General features: G+C 36.1%; 1 protein-coding gene across 1 annotated transcript; it reads right to left on the bottom strand.

The window, feature by feature from the left end:
- Positions 1-30: 30 nt before the first annotated feature.
- On the bottom strand, positions 31-12,699 carry LOC149146256 (uncharacterized). Its single transcript, XM_089449800.1, has 2 exons — positions 12,489-12,699; positions 31-411 (listed from the first exon to the last, which is right to left on the bottom strand). The coding sequence occupies exons 1-2, from the start codon at positions 12,542-12,544 to the stop codon at positions 276-278; spliced, it is 192 nt and encodes a 63-aa protein (XP_089305926.1). The 5' UTR covers positions 12,545-12,699; the 3' UTR covers positions 31-275.
- Between the last annotated feature and the right edge of the window lie 10,331 nt (positions 12,700-23,030).

The following is a 23,030-nucleotide window of genomic DNA, read 5'->3' as shown; positions in this document are numbered from 1 at the left end:
GCTTGATCCTACCCAGCATTGGATGCAAAAGTTTGATTGATAAAAATCATGATCTCTTTAACCAGATATTTTAGGAACCACCAGATTTCCATCGGAAAAATTAGCAATGAAGCATTCTTAGAATTCCTTTAATAAGGCTTAATTTGTTCTAGTCGTAATTTACTTATGTAGATATCAACTTAACATTACAATTTTTCCAATAATCATTACAGCAATTTCGTAAGACACAAATAGACACCCATCATCCATATAGCCAGCCGCTTGACACTTGAATTCTATTGTGTTCCTCCTGAATTTTGTGATTGATTAACACTGGCATTGCTGTCCTTTGATGCTTCCTCTTGTAGTTTACGAGACCAGTATTCCTCCAGTGGTGGTCCAAATATGACTTTGCCTGATATAACACCAATTCTGTAGAGGCAGTCAAATGAAACAACAGTCAGAATAAAGTACTGATCAAGTTGATCAGCTGTATAAAAGAATTCTTTGAACAAAAAAACAAAAGTAATGATGGGGCCAAAAGCACAAGATGAACTCAGATGTGATGGGGGTCAAGTGGAGGGCACGAGAAATTGCAAAATAGGTGTGAGATTTAATGGTCTGCTGGAAATGCTTGGACTAGTGTAATAGATCAGCTTGTCTGATGAAGCAAAGAATAATGAAGCTAATTGAGCATTTGAAGTATTGACCAGTATCTTTAAGAAGCAGCAATGGTACTTGTATCTGAGTAAATGGTTCAAACTGAAAAGACTGAGAAATTTCATGAAAGCAGAGACCTTAATGCTTTCATTTTCTTATGTGTTCAGCCCCTGACTTTGAAGAATCTGAAGTAATATTTGAAGTAAAACATAACTAGTTGATGTGAGACCAAGTGAAACAGCATTATGGTTAAATTACTCGCAAACATTATGAATGAATTAGTGTCAAACATTCCTTCGAACATGTGAGTGATAGGAGTTCGGTTAGTATTTAGCAAAATGTAAATTTTATAGAGAATTAGTTCATGATCTGTTGTTAACTCTCATTAAGCTACTTGAAATATAAATATGCAAAAATAACAATATCAGTCATGTCAAACACAATTATGGACATATAGCCATAAGAGTTAAGTAATGGGCTGAGTGATGTCTATCTAAATGACAGGGTGTGTACCTATACCAACTAACCATGAACAATATTTTCATATGTTAATATCATGAGAGATAGTACATTTACAATGATCTCCTTCACAAACCCTAATCCAACAAGAAGAAATTGCAGAAATGTAACAGCAATTCAATAGATCACAAGAAATTCACATACCATGACTTCATCAAGAATATATAACGATAAAGAAAAGAGAGCCACCACAAGTAAAGTGAAATAGTTTAGGTGCCCTTAGGCAAAAAATTCAAAATTCACTTATACCACTCCAGTAGGGTTAAGACATTAACCCCAAGTAGGAGACTAGGTCGGCCTTAGATGAAAACACAATAAAATACAATACGTGGATCTAACTTACCCAAATGTCAGCTCATTAAGGGGCTCAACTATTCACATAGTATGCTAGCACATGGCCACAAGTAAGGATTACAGACATTCTCAACAACCCCACTTAATCTGAATAGGGAGCCACATGAGATGATATTATAGTACATCATGTTTTCACCTTAATGGCAGCTCAGATATAGTGACAAGTGTCTATAGACAAGTGAAGATGGGCTTTATAAGAGATTTGGTGAAGATATCCACCAGTTCGTCAGCAAAAGGAACAAAGAATGGCACAAGTTTACCATGAGCATGATGGTGCTGAATGTAATGCATCCAAAGCTCAGTGTGTTTCAAATTTGAAAATTCACTAGATTACAAATAAGCTCAATAAAATTTTGATTGTCACAAAATAAGATGAAAAGACAACACTGAGCAAGATTTAGATCACTGAGTAACATCCACATCCAATAGAGATGCTTCCTGACATGAATTGCCCTAGCATATTTTGTTTAGTGGAGAAGAATCCCACCCCCTGTTGCTACTTAGAACACCAACATAACAACCCAAAAAAAAGAGAGAACAAATCCTTTGAAGGGGAGCACCACTCATCAAGACCACCCACCTGGTTGACATCTAAAAAAGCAAGAAGACAAATATCAACACTAGCTGAGTAGAGAATGCCCCTGTGAGTGGTGCCCCAAAGATAGTGCAAAATGTGCTTGGTGGGCAGCCAATGGCTCTCATGAGGCTCCTACATGTAGTGAGAACACATACTGACTGCAAAGGAGATATTTGACCAAGTATGCGCAAGATAAAGCAAACTGCCTACCATAGATCAATAATAGATGCATCAAACAAGGTTGAAGGGCACTAGGCCTAAAACCTCATCCTAGAGGCAATAGGAGTATCGATATCGACTGCAAGAGATACAAGGTGTATTGTGGCTCAGAAAGTGAAATCCGAGCAGAACTCTAAGAAATCTATGTGGAAATCACATGATGCAAAAAGAGACTTCACTTCTTTGACTAATGGTTTCTTAGATCTTAACTCTATGAATCAGTCCTGGGGCTGTTATGAAATATAGAACAAAACAGCAGTAGAATATTACAATTCTTTCAATCTTCTTAACACCCCAATCTTTCAGTCAATTCAAGGAGAAAAAAATAACAAAGTGTTTCAATCAGTTTCAGATCTCTAGGGCAATCTTATCATCCATAAACCAGATCTGAAAACTCTCAATTCTTTCAATCTTCTTAACACCCCAATCTTTCAGTCAATTCAAGGAGCAAAAAATAACAAAGTCTTTCAATAATTTTCAGATCTCTAGGGCAATCTTATCATCCATAAACCAGATCTGAAAACTCTCATCTATGGCAGTAAAACAGCCCTTATCTTCTTCAATTACAATGTTCAATCACTTAACATAACTGCCCTTTGTTTATGTTAAATCAGCAATACGTATATAGCTGTAGATTACAAATCATGAGGCAGATGGCTGAAGATCATATAATGATAACACTAACACAGAGAATCAAGATTGCATTAATAATGATAAAGCAAAAGCCTTTTTATAAAGAGTTACAAGCTAGTTGTGCCAATCCACTTTATGAATATGGGATAAACCATAAAGCACTAAAGTGAAATAAAGCTCAAAATAACCTAATGTCCAAATGACTTTATTAATGCCTATGTCTAATATCCAATTGACCATCATAATCCAATATTTATTTTAACACCCTCCCTTAATGGTTAATCTACTAGCTGTACCAAGCTTATCACAAAATTTTCAATATTTTTCAAGAACCAAAGACTTGGTGAAAATGTCTGCCTCTTGGTCCTCTATGGGACAACACTGCAGCTCAATAGATCCATTCTCTACAAGTTATTTAATGGAGTGGCAATGTGATGCAGCCTAAACCGCATCTACCCACATTATGCAAATAAAATTGCATGTCACACTATGTCACAGGGATTTTAATATTCCTGCCTAGTAAAACCTTCTTACACCAAGGTTTAATGCTCTTAATTAAATGCTTAAGCAGAAACTATTTAATCACACATTAATCAGATTATACTCGTGGATTTTCTTACTGTTTGATCCACAACAAACCTGACCAATCACCGTCAACCGTGTGTCGCACAACTGACATTTATTTCAACACTTGACTTTTGGGCGCTCCAAATTACCATCATCGATCTGTCCCATCTGATCCAACAACTATCGCGACGTATCACGCGCCAACTACCTGGCTGATCTCCACCGTATATTTCATTTACCTCAATCCAACGATGATCATGTAATATGGCGTGATTACTAGCACAATACATAACAGGTTGAGAGTGCCCGAGATAAGCGGTTTTGCTTCCCCATTGATGTGTTACGTGTCAACACCTCAGGTTAATCGCGTGAATTTGTAAAATACCGTTTACCATTTTGAGACCGCACGAGATACTACTTACCGCTTTCGTAGACCGCTCCATTATTCTACTGTCACGTGGCTTAATTTGATCCCTTCACTTCTTGACTTTATTTTGCGCAATAAGATCTTCGCCGATCCTATTCTATCAATCCTATCTGTTGATCTGACTGATCCAATGGTTCCTGTGCACGGTTACTTCATTTCTTCCTCCTTTCCTTTCTTCGTCTTTATGCAATTCCTCAGTGTTCTGGTCTATTCATCCGACTTGCCTATACGATTCTTTATGCATCTATCCTTTCTGAGATTATTCAATCACTTCTGATTGTTGTACTCCTCCTCTGTGCACTATCCTCTCTCTGTTCTTTTGTGGTTTAGGTTTTCTCCAGGGTTTCTGGTCTTTGGTTGTTCTTCAGCGCAACTTCCTCCTGAACTTACTTCTACGTACTTTTAAGCGCTATCACATCTGAACTTCAACTTTGATCCTTCAATCAGATTCAAACGATCAGACCACTATTCTTCATTCTCCACCTCTGCAGTCAGATTTAATTCCATCTGCATACATATACTATGCAGAATTACTCTAATTCACACACAATTTATAATTCCATTAATCAATACACACCACACAACACAGGAATCGAATTCTCTGTCTTTATAAACAATTATTTACATAATGAAACTCTCTCTGACCTGATTTTCTAATCAGTGGCCTTTTTCCTTTCCTACCCATAGGCTTACAATCAAACCCTATCTAATCTCTGAACTCTGATTCTCACTCTCTCACTAACTAACTCTCTCTATGACTATTAGGCTTACATTTATACAAAAGGTTTTGCAACCCATTTCAGTTCAAATCCTTAATTTTTTGAACTAAGTCCACTTTTGACTCAACTAATCCCTAAGGATCCTCTCTAGTTCCACAAACCATGAAACCAATTCCTAATCTAAGATTTACAATTGATTTCCAAATCTCTCAATCCTTATGGAATCTTAACTAGCCTAAATCTCTCATGTTCTCCAACATTCGGGAACATTTACAATATTCCTCACAATATCTAATTAATTCTTATTCTTCATATCTCTCATAAACTTACTTAAAAACCTTAATAATTACATTAATTTAATACTCAGGAAACCAACTTCCTTGAAAACACAAGACCCCCTATGTCTACTAAAATACAATGAAATTGTTGAGCTAGATGCTCTTGCATCAGACTCCCAAGGTTAAAATAATCATGATCTCTAGATCATGTGCTACCAATCTTTGTCCTCCTAGATCCCATACTTTGTTCTGTAATTTGTCTTTGGTTGCTGCTGTTGTTTGTTGTTGTTCTCCAGGTCTCCACACTTTATGTTGCTTTGCCCCACTAGCTATGCTTTCACAGTCTGTTGTTGTCTTTCTCTTGCTGCTGCTTGGCCCTCTTACTGTTGTTTTCTTCTGAGGCTCCTTCTTCATCAATCTTATTATTCTTTCAATCTCTATGTCCAATTTATCTTCAGACTGTTATTTTTTATCTTCTCCTTGAAGTTGTCGGATTCTTACTACCGCCCTTTCATCCTTACCCTCTTGTGACTTTCCAAACAACCTCTATTCAATATCTGTAAATTTACTTTCAAAAAATAAATTGTCCTCCAATTCCCCTTGTACTTGATTCCTCTCAAATACATCACTATGTTGTTCATCAATTCCAGCATATTTTCCTTCCTCTTCCTTGACAACCCTCAGTAATTGTCCTTCACTTCCTTGACTGATTCGGACAGTCAATTTAATTTCTTCAAGCACGGTATCTTCATGCTTTTCATTTTCCTCATCAGCATGTCCAACCTGGCAACTTCCAATCTTCTTCAGTTCTAAAACTGACTCTTCAACTTGAAACATGTCTGTCTCATTTTCATCAAATCCTGTAATCATAAAACAATTATCAGAATTAAAAATATAAGGCCTCATTACCTTCTCTTTCTCTAGCAACATCTCAGTATGCTGCTCTGATTTTTCCTCCTCTATCAGCACATCAGTATGTTGATTCAACCTCTCTAAAGAATTCTCTAAAGGACTCTCGAGACTGTCAGCAAGTCTCTCTTCCACACCATCTGCTTCAATGATGTCTTTCTGCTCTTGTCCATTGTAGTGAACTCCTTCCTTTGCAATCACACTGTCATACTCTGAGTTTTCCAGCAAATATTCTAGCAATTCAATTTCTCTTTGACACTTCATAAGTACTTCATCATCACTTATAATTCCTACATTTATACACAAATTATCAGTTTGAAAATTACAAGGTTCAACAGTCTCAATTGTTGCTTCACATATCAGCTCTTCAGACTAAATCTCATCTCCTTCTTTCACAAGAAATTGTTCCTGTGTTGTAACAACTTCAAACATCAATGTATTACTAAATTCTTTATGTTGTAATAATTCACTACTTTTCTCATTCAAGAGACATTCTCCATCCTTCTTTACTTCAGAGTATTTATCTTCTGAAAGATACTCTTCCATACTTTTGACAGCTTCAAAAGACTGCTCATCTTCTGCAAAACCTGTAATCACATCAAAATTATTAGATTCAAAAATACAAGGTTTTACATCCTCTTGCTGATCCGAATTTGTCCAACAGTTCAAAAAATCATCAATAATTCCTTCCTCAGCAAAGTAAACTTCTTGCTGTCTTGAATTCACACAATGGTTCATAAGATCTTTCACAGATCTCCAGTCTTCATCTTCACCCAAGACTTCACCTTGTTCTGCTTCACAAATGGAAACTTCCATTCTCAACTCAACTTCTCTGAGTTTTTCAGATTTCAATTTATCATTCGTTACCTTTTCAAGCTTCATTAGCTCTTCTGCTAACTGCATATTCACCTACTGATTTCTCTTCTCTTGTAGCCTCTGCCACTTTACTTTCTTCCTCATGACACAACCATGCCTCTGGTCTTCTTTATTTATCTGCAACATCTTCATCAATATCTCAAGATGAACTGCAATCTCAGCCTTCTCCCTCTCATATTCTTCTTCACTTAATTGTCTCTGTATGCCATTTGCCTTGGCATCCTCTTTCTCCACCTTTCTTCTACTCTAGTCTTCCTTAGAACCTTTGTTATCTTTGTTATGACTATCAGTAGTCATCTCCTCTCTATCTTCATGAATTCCTCACTCACTTACTATGAGTTGTACTAAAGCCTCTGTAACAGCAAGTCCTCCCTGCTGTCACTTACCTCACCAAGCTCTCCTCTGTACTTGGTCTTTTGGAAAGCACTTGGTTCTCTATTCTCTCGAACCTCTTTGAGCACTTCTCTCTGCTCCTTCTAGGCTTCAACTCATCTGCACCTTTTAAGAACACAACTATCCTCTTGTATTTCAATCACAAATGAAATACTAGGTTCTGGCCACCTCTTCTTTCACTCAGAAATTCTTACCAGCTTTCTTCATTACTGCTTCTTTTCTTTTGCTGAGATACCTTCTTTTATCTACAACCTGAATTCTGCAACCACAATATTCAAACCAAATTAAAACAAAAACATATCATCTCACCTTCAAGATCTCTGCATGATCTTGTTCTCCCATTCATCTGCACTTCGAATGGATTGTTCTCTATTTCTTTGCATCTGCAAATTCTGCTACACTTTATCTCTGTGTGCCTACTATTTGTCAGATTTAAAATCTGATCTCCTCTTGCTTCCTTTCATCACCATTCACCTGTATACACACCTTCAAAACATAACTCTGTTCTAAATTTTCTCAAAGAATTCTTACACGCAGAGTTTCCTTATTCAGCTCTGATACCAAAAATTGATGCAGCCTAAACCGCATCTACCCACATTATGCAAATAAAATTGCATGTCACACTATGTCCCAGAGATTTTAATATTCCTACCTAGAAAAACCTTCTTACACCAAGGTTTAATGCTCTTAATTAAATGCTTAAGCAGAAACTATTTAATCACACATTAATCAGATTATACTCGTGGATTTTCTTACCATCCGATCCACAACAAACCTGACCAATCACCATCAACCGCATGTCGCACAATTGACGTATTTATTTCAACACTTGACTTTTGGGCACTCCAAATTACCATCATCAATCTGTCCCGTCTAATCCAACGGCTATCGCGACGTATCACATGCCAACTAGCCCGGCCGATCTCCACCGTATATTTCATTTACCTCAATCCAACGATGATCATGTAATCTCGCGTGATTACTAGCACGATACATAACAGGTTGAGAGCGCACGAGATAAGCGGTTTTGCTTCCCCACCGATGTGTTACGTGTCAACCCCTCAGGTTAATCGCGTGAATTTGTAAAATACCGTTTACCATTTTGAGACCGCGCAAGATACTACTTACCGCTTTCGTAGACTGCTCCATTATTCTGTTGTCACGTGGCTTAATCTGATCCCTTCACTTCTTGACTTTATTTTGCGCAATAAGATCTTCGTCGATCCTATTCTATCAATCCTATTCGTTGATCTGACTGATCCAACGGTTCCTGTGCACGATTACTTCATTTCTTCCTCCTTTCCTTTCTTCGTCTTTATGCAATTCCTCAGTGTTCTAGTCTATTCATCCGACTTGCCTATACGATTCTTTATGCATCTATCCTTTATAAGATTATTCAATCACTTCTGATTGTTGTCCTCCTCTGTGCACTATCCTCTCTCTGTTCTTCTGTGGTTTAGGTTTTCTCCAGGGTTTCTGGTCTTTGGTTGTTCTTCAGCGCAACTTCCTCCTGAACTTACTTCTACGTACTTTTAAGCGCTATCACATCTGAACTTCAACTTTGATCCTTCAATCAGATTCAAACGATCAGACCACTATCCTTCATTCTCCACCTTTGCGTTCTGCTTTAATTCCACCTGCATACATATACTATGTAGAATTACTCTAATTCACACACAATTTATAATTCCATTAATCAATACACACCACACAACTCAGGAATCGAATTCTCTGTCTTTATAAACAATTATTTACATAATGAAACTCTCTCTGGCCTGATTTTCTAATCAATGGCCTTTTTCCTTTCTTGCCCGTAGGCTTACAGTCAAACCCTATCTAATCTTTGAACTCTGATTCTCACTCTCTCACTAACTAACTCTCTCTATGCCTTTTAGGCTTACATTTATACAAAAGGTTTTGTAACCCATTTCGGATCAGATCCTTAATCTTTTGAACTAACACCACTTTTGACTCAACTAATCCCTAAGGATCCTCTCTAGTTCCACAAACCATGAAACCAATTCCTCATCTAAGATTTACAATTGATTTCCAATCTCTCAATCCTTATGGAATCTTAACTAGCTTAAATCTCTCATGTTCTCCAACATTCGAGAACATTTACAATATTCCTCACAATATCTAATTAATTCCTATTCTTCATATCTCTCATAAACTTACTTAAAAACCTTAATAATTACATTAATTTAATACTCAGGAAACCAACTTCCTTGAAAACGCAAGACCCCCTGTCTACTAAAATACAATGAAATTGCTAAGTTGGATGCTCCTGCATCACAATGTATCTCAACATCACTGTTATGAGTATGGAAAACTAGATCCTTGGCAAGATAGAAGGACTTGTCTAGAATCCCTTGTCATCCAAGTACCTGTCAATCTTAATGTACCATGCCCAAGGTGCTTGTTTCAAGGCATATAAAACCTTCTAAGTCCATAAACAAGATGTTCCCTCCCTAGAACCTGAAACCCCTGTGGTTGATACAAGTAGACCTCTTCCTCCAAATCACCATTAAAGAAAGCACTCTTCACATCCATCTGATGGACCTTCCAACCAAACTATGCTGCCATGGCTAGAACTACTATGTACCCTAGTGCACCACCAAAGATCATTGAATCATTGGAGGAACATGTAGTGTACACTATGAACAAGTCCTTCCTGTTAGTGAAGTGTTGTGATGCACCTGAATCTATGTACCAAGAAAATGACCTATGTTGACCCACTTGCTTCTTATCCAAGAATGCAAAGAAGGTCAACTCCTCTATATGCTCTACGACATGAGCCTTTTGTTGAGATCATAGTATTAAAAACCAGTCGAGTCTGAACCGGAAACTAGTCAAACCAGCTAGTTCATTGGCCAAACCAACCGAATCAGTCAAAAAACCCAGTCAATAGCCCTCATTTGCCCTTTTTTAGACAAACGGGGCATAAACCGGCCAGTTCATTGCCAAGTCGGTCGTGGACCCAGCAGAGACATTCTTGGAGGCTTGTGAGGTGGTTTAGAGGGAAAATAAGGGTTGTTTCTTCCAAAAACAACCCCTCCAAGCCAATAAAAGGAGGTCTCCCCTCTCATTTGCCTCACACGTCTCATTTAGAGTTTTCGTGAGCTTCATTGTGAGCTTGGAGAGTGTTGACTTCTTGCTGGAGTAGAGGAACAACAAAGAGATTGAGCTAAGCAGTAGCCACCATGCCTCCAAAATCCAACGATACTGCATGGGCTCATTGTTATATGATTGATGGCAAGATGATCTGCAAATATTGCCAAAAATCTATTGAAGGAGGGGGTATTAATAGGTTCAAGCAACACTTGGTTGGGATAGGAGGCCATGTAAAGCCATGTGGAGCACCAAATGAAGTAATAAGGCATATTAGGGCAGAATACCTTCAGAAGTTTGAGACTCAAGTCACATATTAGGGCAGAATACCTTCAGAAGTTTGAGACTCAAGTCACTTAACCAACAAAGGAGTTTGTGACTCAAACAGTTGCAAAGTTTGGGAGTCGAGACTCAACCAACTGAGTTTGATCATGATGAGAAGTTTCAACTTTCAAGTGATAATGTTGATCACTAATATCATATATGTAGACTTGTAGTAGGCCAGTGGCCCCATAGCTTGTAGGCTTTGTTTTTGGACTCTAGAGGCCATTTAGAGCCTCATTGATTATATATTTTGTTGTTGATATGTATTGCACTTCGTGCCATTTTGATATATTCACCTTTACATGGTGTATATATGAGCAAACTCTGCATATTTTATTATTTTGTGTATTGGTTTGGAATCATGGTTTTAAATCTTAAAAATAGTTTTTCTGCATTAAAAATTTATTATTTCATGTGTTTTTTAAAACTGTTCATTGAGATCTAACCAGTCCCGGTTTTACCAGTTCCGATTTGAAACCCGGTTTATTAGGTGGACCGGTCTGGTCACCGTTTGCGGTTTTTAATACTATGATCCAAGATACTTAATGAAGAAACTCCACGGTTTAATGCACTTACCCAAGAGTAGTACGAGGATAGGTGAAATACAAACTGAATTTCGATGTCAGTATTTTAAGGAAATAATGAATGCCTACACCTGCCTCAGGTATTCACATAAGCCATTCTAGGACACGTGATATTCAGATATGAACCGTTCTAGGATACATACTAACAGGTCCCGACTTGAATCAGTTCTCCATTGTACCTCAAGATACTGTGACCAGTCCATCAATGTATTTTCATGTGAGAAACAAACATTAATATTGCACAGATCAAGAGACCGGGAGAAGATGACCAATCTCAAATGCCTCATACAGGAGGATACGGATCATAATTGTTTGAAGTCTTTCCTGGCCGTCTCACAGAATTTCAAGGCCAAAATAAAATGAATTATTCTTTAAAGCCACCTAGATCTGGCAAAAAATAAAAAAGCAGCAACTGTGTTAAAAAAGGACAAACACCACTCCTTGACAATATATCCCGTACTTCACATTTCCCAATATAATGTACTAGATTGTCATAATTTTTACATATCATCAAGTCATTTGGGCGTTCACTGTGAACATGGTCAATGCCATAATAAATCTCAATACATCGTAAAAGAGTCCTGTAAGATCAGTTATAAAGAATCTTGCAAGATCACGTTATATGGAAGACGCATGCAATTTTAAAGGCTATTTTTGCCCGTCCGGCTAATTGTTTTGGAAGGGAAAAAAAATGTTGTGTGTTAGAAATTGAATGCAAAGTCACAACATAATACTGGCACACTGTATAGCGCACATAGATGCAGCAGGCACAATAGACATTGAAATTCTCAAACACAATTTGACTAAATTCAGATTGGATTAGATTCTCGAATCTGATTCTCCGTAAAGAGGTCCTGCAGACAGGTAGGTCTCAAAGGATGATTAGAAAAAAGAACAGAAAATAGCAGTGCAGATTCCAGAATAACGTTGTGCAACAAGCGTTGACATTATGAGAGTTGAACAGTATGTTGCCTATGTTCATTCCTTTTTACAAAATAAATATGATTCTTAAACATTCACCTGATTAGCATTTACTGTTAATTATTTTATTTGACATTAATTCACTCCTTAAAGCTTTCCCTGATTTCAAAATAGCCATGTCCTCAATTTCAGGATTTCTACCTAAATATTTCGACCTAATTTGGCATCTCTTTTATTCAAGGATTAGATCGAAAGGGGCGTAAGTATTTTAAAGAGCGCATTTTAGAGTAATTCTCGTCATTTAATGAATTCTTATGATGCGGATGACAGCGTTCATAGTCATGGTGTTCATTTGATACACAGGAAATATACATAAGTTGAAGCTTATAATATATGCACATTAAATTTATAGCCAGAAAGGAGAAGAAGATAACTTACACGACAGCTCCAGCGACCGCTGGAAAGGAGAGCACGCTCCTCCTCCTGCTCCACATCCCCCTCCGTTTGCAGAATCCACGACTATTTTGCAGGGGTTTACGGTTCTAGAAAAAGGTGGGGGTTTTAGCGTTTGTCGCAACCATCACCGCAAATGAAATGGATAGAGGGTGGTTTAGGGCAGGTTGACCTTTATGTTTAACCCCTTACGTGAGCATTCAAATTTCAGTCATTTTAAATATTGATATAAGAGCTTGTTTCCCATTCAAACCATTAAAATTTGAACTCCTTAAAAAGTTATTTTAAAATCTACGGAGAGCATTGATAATGTGAAAAGTAAAGATCCAAATCAACAATGAAGAGCTTTTTCCCATTCAAACTATTTAAGTTTGAACTCCATATAAATTTTAGTTTAAAATTTTCAATTCAACTCAATAAAAGATTATATTAAGGAATCAATCCTATACCTAGTTTTATGATTTTATAAAGAAATTCAAAATAAGGATCTATTTATTTTTTTATGAAGATGTATATCTATCTTAAATCTGAATTTACCAAGTGTCTAGAAGGATTGAGTCTGGAATCTAAGTTGGTACTCATGCATTCTAGAATGGATTTCCTCAATTTTTTAAATAGATTTTATCATAACAAAATAGCATGGGTAACGCAACACCATAAGTTTGTAAATCATTGTAATATTATAGTTTAATTTAATGTTATAATTTTATAGTTAAAATTATAACTAGTCTAGGTCCATGTTAACTTTGGATCTATCAAGCTCTCTCAATGTTCCTGCAGATGAGAAAGTTGTTGATTGTGGGAAAAAAACTTTGGAGCAGGTTTAATGGGTTTTGGTCATAACTGGCTAATATGCACAAATGTATCTCTCATAATGGAAGCCCCTTTTGACAGATGAATTAAATATTTACCCTTTGGCTCGGGGATTTTTTGTTGTGGTTTTTTATAACATAGAGGACTAGAAGGTCATTTGCGAAGTTGGGTTGTGGTTTTGGGGTAGTCTCAGTCTCTTCATGCAGCCCTAGACTCCTATTTTTGATCTGTAATGGCATCAATCTCTAAGCTCTAATTTGGGTAAGGCTTCAAAACCTTCCCTTGCAATTTTGGAATCTTCCATCCTTTTCTTCTATTGGGAATGTATTGGGAAAAATTTATCGTCATTGTCATAAAACTAAAAAAAAAATCAAGACTAATTATGCTCGAATATATGTGGAAATGGACTTCAACAAGGGTTTCCCCGCAAAGATTAATCTGATGGCTCCAAACTATGTTTGGATCCAGAAGCTCAATTATGAGAATATTTCTTTTTAATGTTAGAGCATGTTATAAAATGGGGCGCGTAATTAAAAATTGCCCCTATCATTTACAGAACATCAAAGCCCTGCAAAAATCTTGAAGGTCCAAATGGTGGGAAGGAGCTTAGGATATTCATGATACAGTGTTTAAAGAGGATGTGCTTTAGGATAAGAAAGAACTAAAAGACAAGAAAGAAGCATATATGGCCAAAGAAATTGCACTAGCGACAACAGAAGCCAAGTAGGAAATAACGAATGTCAATAAGGATCCTCCAAACTCAGCAAAAGGTAGAAAAGCAGCAAACCCTTGTGGAGAACGGATCCCCTCCTGAATCCACAAGGATTCTAGTTGGGAAAGCATCTTCAATGGGCTAGAGGAATCCAGATTTCACTTGCCAAAAAATGATATGTCGGAAATAGAAGAAAACGCGAGATGGACTCAAGTTGGGAAGAAAGGAAAATGCATTTTGCTAAAGAAAACAAGAAGACTAGATCAAGACAAAAGTAGTGAATAATGGAATGAAAATGTATTTGGATATTGGGATTTTTTGGAGAATTTTTAGTTGGTAAAGGTCTGAAATTTATGTGTCATGGGAACTCATTTGAGGGTTTGGTTTGAGCCCCCATGCCCAATTTCAAACCTTCAAGGAGAATCAGAATATGTAAATGTTCTTGCCTAGTAACCAATTTTTTTTAATATAAATTCCAATCTCTTTAGGGATCAAATCTCTTTTTATTCTAAAAGAGGTTTGCTCCTTAAGGGATTTGATCCCTCTCAGCATTTGGTAAATCCACAGTTAAGATAGATCTGGTTTGTGTAATGTAGAAAGGGTTGTACACAACCTAGATCTATCTTAACATATACGGGGACCCGAAGATCATCCTAGAACATGTCAAAGGAAAGGCACTGATTAAAAAGCAAGAATTGCATGGTTGGTTAAGGAGAATTCAAGATCTTTGGAATCTACTGGGGTAGCCCACAATTCAACATATCAGAAGAGAATATAACCAAATTGTTGATGAACTATCAAAAAATGGACTACATGATCCAATGGGTGAAGTGCAGATGAACATTCATATGGAGGATAGGAGGATCGACTCTATGCAATATACAATTCCAGGGTAAAATCTGTATATCTGTTTTGTTTTTTGTTATGCAACAGGAAGAATATGGTGGTGTGTACAATACACTGCTCTCTCTATAAAATGGCTCGATATGGTTTTCTTTTCCAGCACGCTATTTGAAGAAATGTTGTTTCGGATATCTCCTTATATTTGATTATATATTTCCATGTAGTAATTATCGGTTTTCCCTTCAAGAATGTTAACTCTCTGCTCTGAGCATTTCTATATGCAAATTACAGTTTATTTCTTTTCACATTGGAACAACAGAATTATCACCTATTTGTTTTTATTGGAATATCATGTACTCGATACATAATGATTAATATATAGCTTTTTTTCATGCTTAAAAAAAAAATCTAGCTTGGTTCTAATTAAATTCTATTTTAATCCCATCCTAATTAAATTATATTTTTATTATATTCTTAATATTAATTACTTAAATCCTAATTTCATTTTTATTTTTATTTTATTCTTTCTAAATCTTATTTTAACTCAACTTAACTTTATTTTACTTAATCTAATAATTTAATATTATTCTTGATAAACAATGAACCCCTTAACTTTATTTTACTTAATCTAATAATTTAATATTATTCCTTGTAAACAATAAATCCCTTTTTTCCTTAGTATTAATATCAATTTAACCAAATTTATATTTTATTTTTATTAATTTATCATTTATCTAATTAGTTTTTTTAATTTTATTTTTGTAATTACTACGATTTTTGCCAAAATAATGACCGCACCAGAAGTATTACTCACAAATTTATGAACATTACTAGAATAACAACCCGTGGCATGTTTTCTTCAATCAAAGTCATATGCTTTAAAAGTATGCATATTTAAAATTACAATATGATCTGATTTATAAAATAAATCAAAATTAAAATTATCATTGCAATGTTATATAAGACTTATTCCTTTATCATTATATAAGAACATATTAAGTGCCATGGCTTCATTTAATAATGATACATGAAATATTGTTCTCATAAAAATATTTAAATCAATGCTCAAAACATAAGCATACATGTTGGGTATTATCACATCATTCTTTCATGTAAACTATGCAAATAGATGGTGGTGCAGTGTTGAAAAAAAAAATGTCATGTAAAGAGCTACATAAATGAGACGTGACGACAGTATATATCACATACTTACAAAGCAAATCATTATTTGTGAAGTGGAATTCGGCGCACAAATCTTTTAAACTAACAATTGATTCCAATAAGTATTTGCATGGTTTATTGACACAATTTCCCATCTAACCCTAAATTGAGCAAAAATAAATCATCAAAGGTGTGCACTTACCTCAATTTGTTTGCATGTGTGTAGTATTGAGGTCGTGTAGTATTTAGGTCCTGCAACTACTATTCACTTCTTCATGCTTCCACTTATCCATGTTTATGGACAAATTCAATGATTGAGTGAATGAAAAATTGATTATATGGCTTATATTTATCTATACATTTAGTTTTGATGTTGAAGTTGACATCAAATTGTGTTGTTTTTTTAGTTAGGTATAATAGAGCCAAGATTACAAAATGTTGACATACAATCTTTCTTACATTATGCCTAACACCTACACATTTCCCCCATATTGTGTTGTAGAGCATCTCTCGGTGTAATTATTAATTTTATTTTTTATTTTTATAATCTCAATTATCGAGAGATTTGCACCTCTTATTGATTTATTTTATTTTATTTTTTCAATTTAATTTTATTTTTGACTAAGTCAAAATGTTTAAGTTGACATTACAACATCGTTGCCATATTGGGTTGGAGAACACCTCTCAACGCATGAAGTATTGATGTTGTAATGTAGTGAAAAATATGCATGGGTTGCTCGTAGGAAGGAACATCAAGTAAGCTAAAGAATCACATGCAATACTTGAAAGAGTAAAGGGACACAAAAGTTATAGAGAGCTATCAAATTCACACTTGTATGAATACATCCTCAACAACCAACTGACTAGTACATAGAGTTGAGTACATTCAAATTTTATATCTTGAATAGAGAGATACAGTAGTTTAATTGTCTCAATTGACTTAACGAGATCAACTTGGTTGGTCAATTGGACTAGGGAATCAATTAACTTATAATACATACTTTGGTATGTTGACTCCCCTCCAAGATCTCCCCCACCCTCAATGCCTTCTTTGTTGACTAACCCCTCCAAGATCTCCCCCACCCTCAATGCCTTCTTTGTCCTGAAGAAAGGGGAAACTTGGAGAATTGCAAAATTTGAGAAGTATAATGAAAGACAATAAAAGAAAGAAAGAGAGAAGAAGAAAGATCATGTTGGTTGAGTGTTAAAAAATCATGTTGACTTAGTTGACTAGCCCCTCCAAGATCTCCCCCACCCTCAATGCCTTCTTTGTCCTGAAGAAAGGGGAAACTTGGAGAATTGCAAAATTTGAGAAGTATGATGAAAGACAATTAAAGAGAGAAAGAGAGAAGAAGAAAGATCATGTTGGTTGAGTGTTAACAAATCATTTTGTGGTCAATGGAGATGGTTGTGCCTTTGCATGTTCTCGTGTTGGTTGGTCGACTAATCCTATAGGTTGGTCATCCTTTGAACCTTGTGCTTCTCCGAGGGGCTTAAGATGTGAATGTATCTTCTTTGCTTTAACCCCGACGACCAGTTCAAACCCTCGACCTTTGATTCTAGAATGTCAGATTATTGTTGTGGTGTTGGTCTACATTCTGACGTGTTTGGTTTAAAGAATTAGAGCTTGGGGCGAGAAGGAGTGGACTATGCTAATGGTTCTTGGACAAAGGTTTCTCCAAATGTTGCATTGTAGATTACAAGTTGAAATGTTTGAAGATGTTGATAGAATATTGACCAATAATTCATATACTATTAGGCCTACACCTCAAGAGTTTTCATATCTGCCAAATATTGAACTTTGTCTACTATGAAGCTCCCTTGGGTTAGGCATGTGTCAGGAGTACCTTACTACTCCAACTATTGTATGTTTTCGTTGATGCTTTGTAGGTAATCCATGGGGTTAGAGGCTTCAGTTTGTTCTTTCTTGCCATCTCTAAGTCAATGTCTTTCTTCTAGCATTAGCTTGATTTCTAGCTTCTTTTCTTGCAATATTTGATTCTCTAATGCAATCATGGCCCAAATTTCAAATATATTATGTTGTCGTGATGACAAGTCCCAAATTAATGTTTGTTGTTCCTGCAATTGATTGCATGCATTCGACAGATAGGTTGGAAAATTATTAAGAATTGTGTCGAGTGTGGTTACCATGTCCGAGGTTCTTTCCAAATTATGTTTGTCCTTCATGAACACTTTGTATTCTTGTTGAATGTGTTTTCACTCCGTAATTTCCCAAGCTGTAAAGGAATTGCAGAGGTAACCACAAAACTACTTTTAAGTTTAGAAGCTAGCCCTTCTAAACTCAGAGAGGGATCTCTATGTCTGATTTAGCTTTGTTGCTTTAGGATTTTAGGCTAGATAAAAGGTTCAAAGTTTGGTTTTTGAATTGTCTGGTTGAAATTGCAGAGAATGACCATTGGGAAAATGGAGTCAAAGGCCTTAGGGTGATCAGATGCAAAAATATCAGAACAGATGTAACAAGGCAAGGTAGGCAGGCTATTGGATCTTCGTAGCTTGATGGAGTGATAGAGAGGAAAATCTTAAGGTTCGATTAAACATAGAGCAGTTAAGAATTCTATATTTAATTTCAGTTTGAAAACATAGATATTGCTTATAAGCGAAGACAGAGTGTAATTGTTAGGAAACTAGCTCACCAAAAGATAGAAAAGATAGATGAATGCCTTAGAAATAAGCCTCTTTGAGGGGCAACCTCCTTTTCATTACACAAATGAACAATTCTTGGATGATACAAATGACAAGACCTCCTTTCTATATATAGCAGTATGAGGGGTCATAATATAATCAGAGCCGACATAATAATAATAATGTAAGGGCACAATAGTAACAATAGTGGGCTTCTATGGGGCACAATAATAACAATATGGGGACTACATGGGCAAAACAATATAATAAGGGGGTTGTACTAATAACAATAAGGGGTTACACTAGTAGTATAGGGACCTAACATGCCCCTCTCCTTCAAAAAGTGTTGTCCTCAACGCTTGAATAATTCTTGATGCTTCTGTATAAAAAATTTGTCATCCCATGTGGAATCTTCAGCGGGTAAGTTGTTCCACTTGATGAGATATTCTGAAATTGATTGATTTAGTAGCTGTCGGGTTCTTGTTTCTGTGACTGCTCCAGGTTCCAATATGATTTTTCCTTCCTCGTCAAGTTCTGGAAATATTGTTTGAACTGGGATCTTCTGTAACTTTTGAATGAGTGGCCACACTTCTTCGTCATTGTTCCATTCATCCTTTGATTTGTTTATCCAATATAGTTGGATAATAGAAATGGCACAAAACAATGCTTCCACATCCTCATCCTTTCTTGAGAGTGCATCTGCAACAACATTTTTCTCCCCTTTTTTGTAGATGATTTCAAAGTCATAACCCAACATCTTTGTGACCCATTTTTGTTGTTCTTCTGAAGATAATCTTTGTTCTAAAAAGTATTTAAGACTATCATGATCCGTTTTTACCTTTAAGTGTATTCTCATTAGGTAAGGTCGCCATTTCTTAAGTGCGTGTAGTATTTCCAACATTTCCTTCTTATAAATAGATTGCTTGAGATGTAGCCGTAAAAATTCCCAATCGCCTACATCAAAACTTCTTTCACTGCGATGTTGATCTGCCCATTGTTTCATTCGATTCTGCAACAAAGTGGCGTTATCCTTTAAAAGTTGAAGAACTTGTTATTGATGCTCGATGTGATCTTTCACTGCTTGAACCTTTTTCTTCTTGATATGTCCTTCTATCTTGAGAGTTTAAGGAGTGATAATTTCTTCCAATGCTTTACAAGATATGGTCGGATTCATTTCTTTATGCTCGATGTGATCTTTCACTTCTTGAACATTTTTCTTCTTGATATGTCCTTCTATCTTGATAGTTTGAGGAGTGGTAATTCCGGCCAATGCATTACAAGATATGGTTGGATTCATTTCTTCTTTCTTGATGTGATATTTCACTTCTTGAACCTTTTTCTCCTTGATATGTCCTTCTATCTTGAGAGTTTGAGGAGTGGTAATTCTTGCCAATGCTTTACAAGATATGATCAGATTCATTTCTTCTTTCTCTGGGGTTGGGTCCTAGCGTATATCCTCTTCTTTTGACGTTTCTTGATCCTTTTCTTCCTCCTCTTCATACTCTATGTAAAATAATTTGTTCTCAGCACACTTATGACCTTTAGTGCATTTTTTATCACAATTGTAACAAAGCCATTTTTCTCTTTTTTCTTCCAATTGTTGTGGTGTAACCCTTGTAGGTTGTGGAAGGCTAGGAGAAACAACACTTCCATCTTTATAGTTGTGAGGGGTAGACTTTATTGTTGCCATAATTTTTCTTTCCACTTTGTAACAAATCCCTTTTTCTCTTTTTTCTTCCAATTGTTGTGGTGTTGCTCTTTGTATCCTCATATTGTGTTATAATTTCCTCCGTGAAAATTGACCACGTAACAAGTGGATTATGAGAACAAAGCCCTTTATACCATAAAAATTGATCTTGTTATAAATATGAAGATGTGATACATACCTTTTGTAACAATGGTACACCATGTAGATCAAAATATTTCTCCATCTATAGTATCCAATTTACTGGATCCTTGCCATCAAACTTCCTCATCTCGATTTTTCTTGATTTTAGGAGCTTGATCTTGAAACGACTGTAACTCTGTAATTTCAGATCTCCAAGTTCTAAAATTTCTTCCTGCGGTATCTCTTTGAGTTCTCTTTCTAACCCCGCAAGTCTGATCAGAATTTGATTATCCAAGAAAGAGTTATGCCAAATCTCCCACGGTGACCTGATTATAGACTAGTTCAGTAGAGCGAACTTGTATGACGTGCCATGTCTCACTATTTTGACCTTAGTACCTGAAACTAATATACAAAAAACTACAGGAAGTCCTCTTTCTGTAACTTCTTATGAAATTTCAATCTGATGCTCAGAGAGACAGTTATGACGATTTTCCCCTGATCACCTGTTTGGAATGTAATTCAGGGGTCTGCAAAAACCCTAACTTCCTCAGACTATATCTCTGAAACTATAGTGAGACAAGATTTGAAATTCGGAGCTAAGGTTCAGACCGATTTCTTCTCGAATGGGTTTCTGGTTTAGCTTCTGAAACTTCGTAGCGAAATAGTTATAGCGAAAATCCCACGATGACCTGTTTTAGTTGAAATTCCGGAGCTTGCAAAAACCCTAACTTCCTCAGATCATATCTCCGCAAATATAGTGAGACAAGCTTTGAAATTCGAACGTGAGGTTCAGCGCGAGTTCGTCTCAAATGGGTTTTTTTTTCGCTTCTGAAACACCGTAGAAAAGCGTTATAGCGAAAATGCCACGATGACCTTTTTGGAGCAGCGAAAACCCTAGAATCCAAAGCTCTGATACCAAATGTTATGAAACCAGCTCACAAAAAGATAGAAAAGATAGATGAACGCCTTATAAATCAGCCTCTTTGAGGGGGCAACCTCCTTTACATTACACAAATGAACAATTCTTGGATGATACAAATGACAATACCTCCTTCCTATATATAGCAGTCTAAGGGATCATAATATAATCAGAGCCGACAAAACAATAATAATGTAAGGGCACAATAATAACAATAGCGGGCTTCTATGGGGCACAATAATAACAATATGGGGACTACATGGGCAAAACAATGTAATAAGGGGGTTGTACTAATAATAATAAGGGGTTACACTAGTAGTATAGGGACCTAACAGTCTGAAGTAGAACTGATTGAATGATGAAGTTGAATTTGGTTACATGTTGATTGTTTGAAAAGATTATTGATGTTGCTAACTGTATGAGGATTTTGTAAGCTAACAGAATATTTTAGAATATCTCTGGTCAACTCTGTGTCTGATTAAGAATTACAAGTTTTTAGTTTTCAGTATATTAAGATATGTATGCAGGTTGCTCTACAGAAAAGTGTGTATACACATGGGTTGCCTTAAGTGAAGTAGCCTATACATTTTGACATATGAATGATCAGGGCTGCAATTGACTCTGTGTGTTGTTGCAATATTTTGGGTTCAGTTCTATGTTCTGGTTACAGTAATCTCACTGTTCTGTTTGAGTTAAGTTGATGTTTGCTTCAGTTGATCTACAAGTTGTGATGTATTAAAGCAGGTGGATCCAGTGTGAAAATTTATGAAATGTGGTCCACAGATGTTGTTGAGGGTTGGAGCCTTCAGTATGGAAGTCAAAGCTTCTTGCCAGTAGTATATGGTAATTAGACCAGGGGGTTGGAGCTCCCTTCCAGTAGGAGGAGAATGAGTGAAGGTTGTAGCCTTCAGCAGGTGGGTCCCTACGTACTGGTATGAGTCTGCACCAGTATAAGAACATAAGAAGTTTTTGATATTAATAATTTTGAAGACTGAGATGATAACAGCGGTGGTTTTCTCCCACATTGGGTTTCCACCTTAAATCTTGGTGTTCATGTGTGTTTCTTATGTGTGATACTTTATTCTGTTCTTATTGCACCTACTTGTTGCTTATCAAATGCCTGATAAATCTCTTACATTATGGTTTAAGTTTAACATATAAAGAATTAGTTGTTTTACAAGTTTACTAAGAATACGCTAGTTTCTTTTACAACAGTCACATATGTACGCAATTTGGGTTCAGTAAATTCACATATACATTTCAGAAAAGAAAATAAATCAATAATTTGGTTCTCAGCTGTTATAATAGGATTTTCTATACATAAATAAGCTTACTGGGCAAGCATATTTTTCAACATCTAGTTTACAGTTGCAGCAGTCCAGGGAGGAAGTCTACAATAAAACTCAAATCATTCAGGATAAGATTAAAAAGATCCATGATAGAAGGACTAAGGCAGATGATTTTCAACTAGAGGATCTAGTATTGAAATGGGATTCAAGGAATGAGGACAAAGGCAAACATGGGAAATTTGATCATTTGTGGAAGGGACCCTACAAAGTTGTAGCCTTCCAAGGAAATAATGCATTTTTATTGAAGGACTTGACTGAA

Source organism: Pinus tabuliformis, chromosome X (assembly GCF_031772625.1).
Source record: "Pinus tabuliformis cultivar Carrire ecotype Pingquan chromosome X, CPIR1, whole genome shotgun sequence".
In the NCBI taxonomy this organism is placed as follows: Eukaryota; Viridiplantae; Streptophyta; class Pinopsida; order Pinales; family Pinaceae; genus Pinus; species Pinus tabuliformis.
Note: the sequence above shows the minus strand (reverse complement) of the source record. Positions and strands in the feature narration are given on the sequence as shown.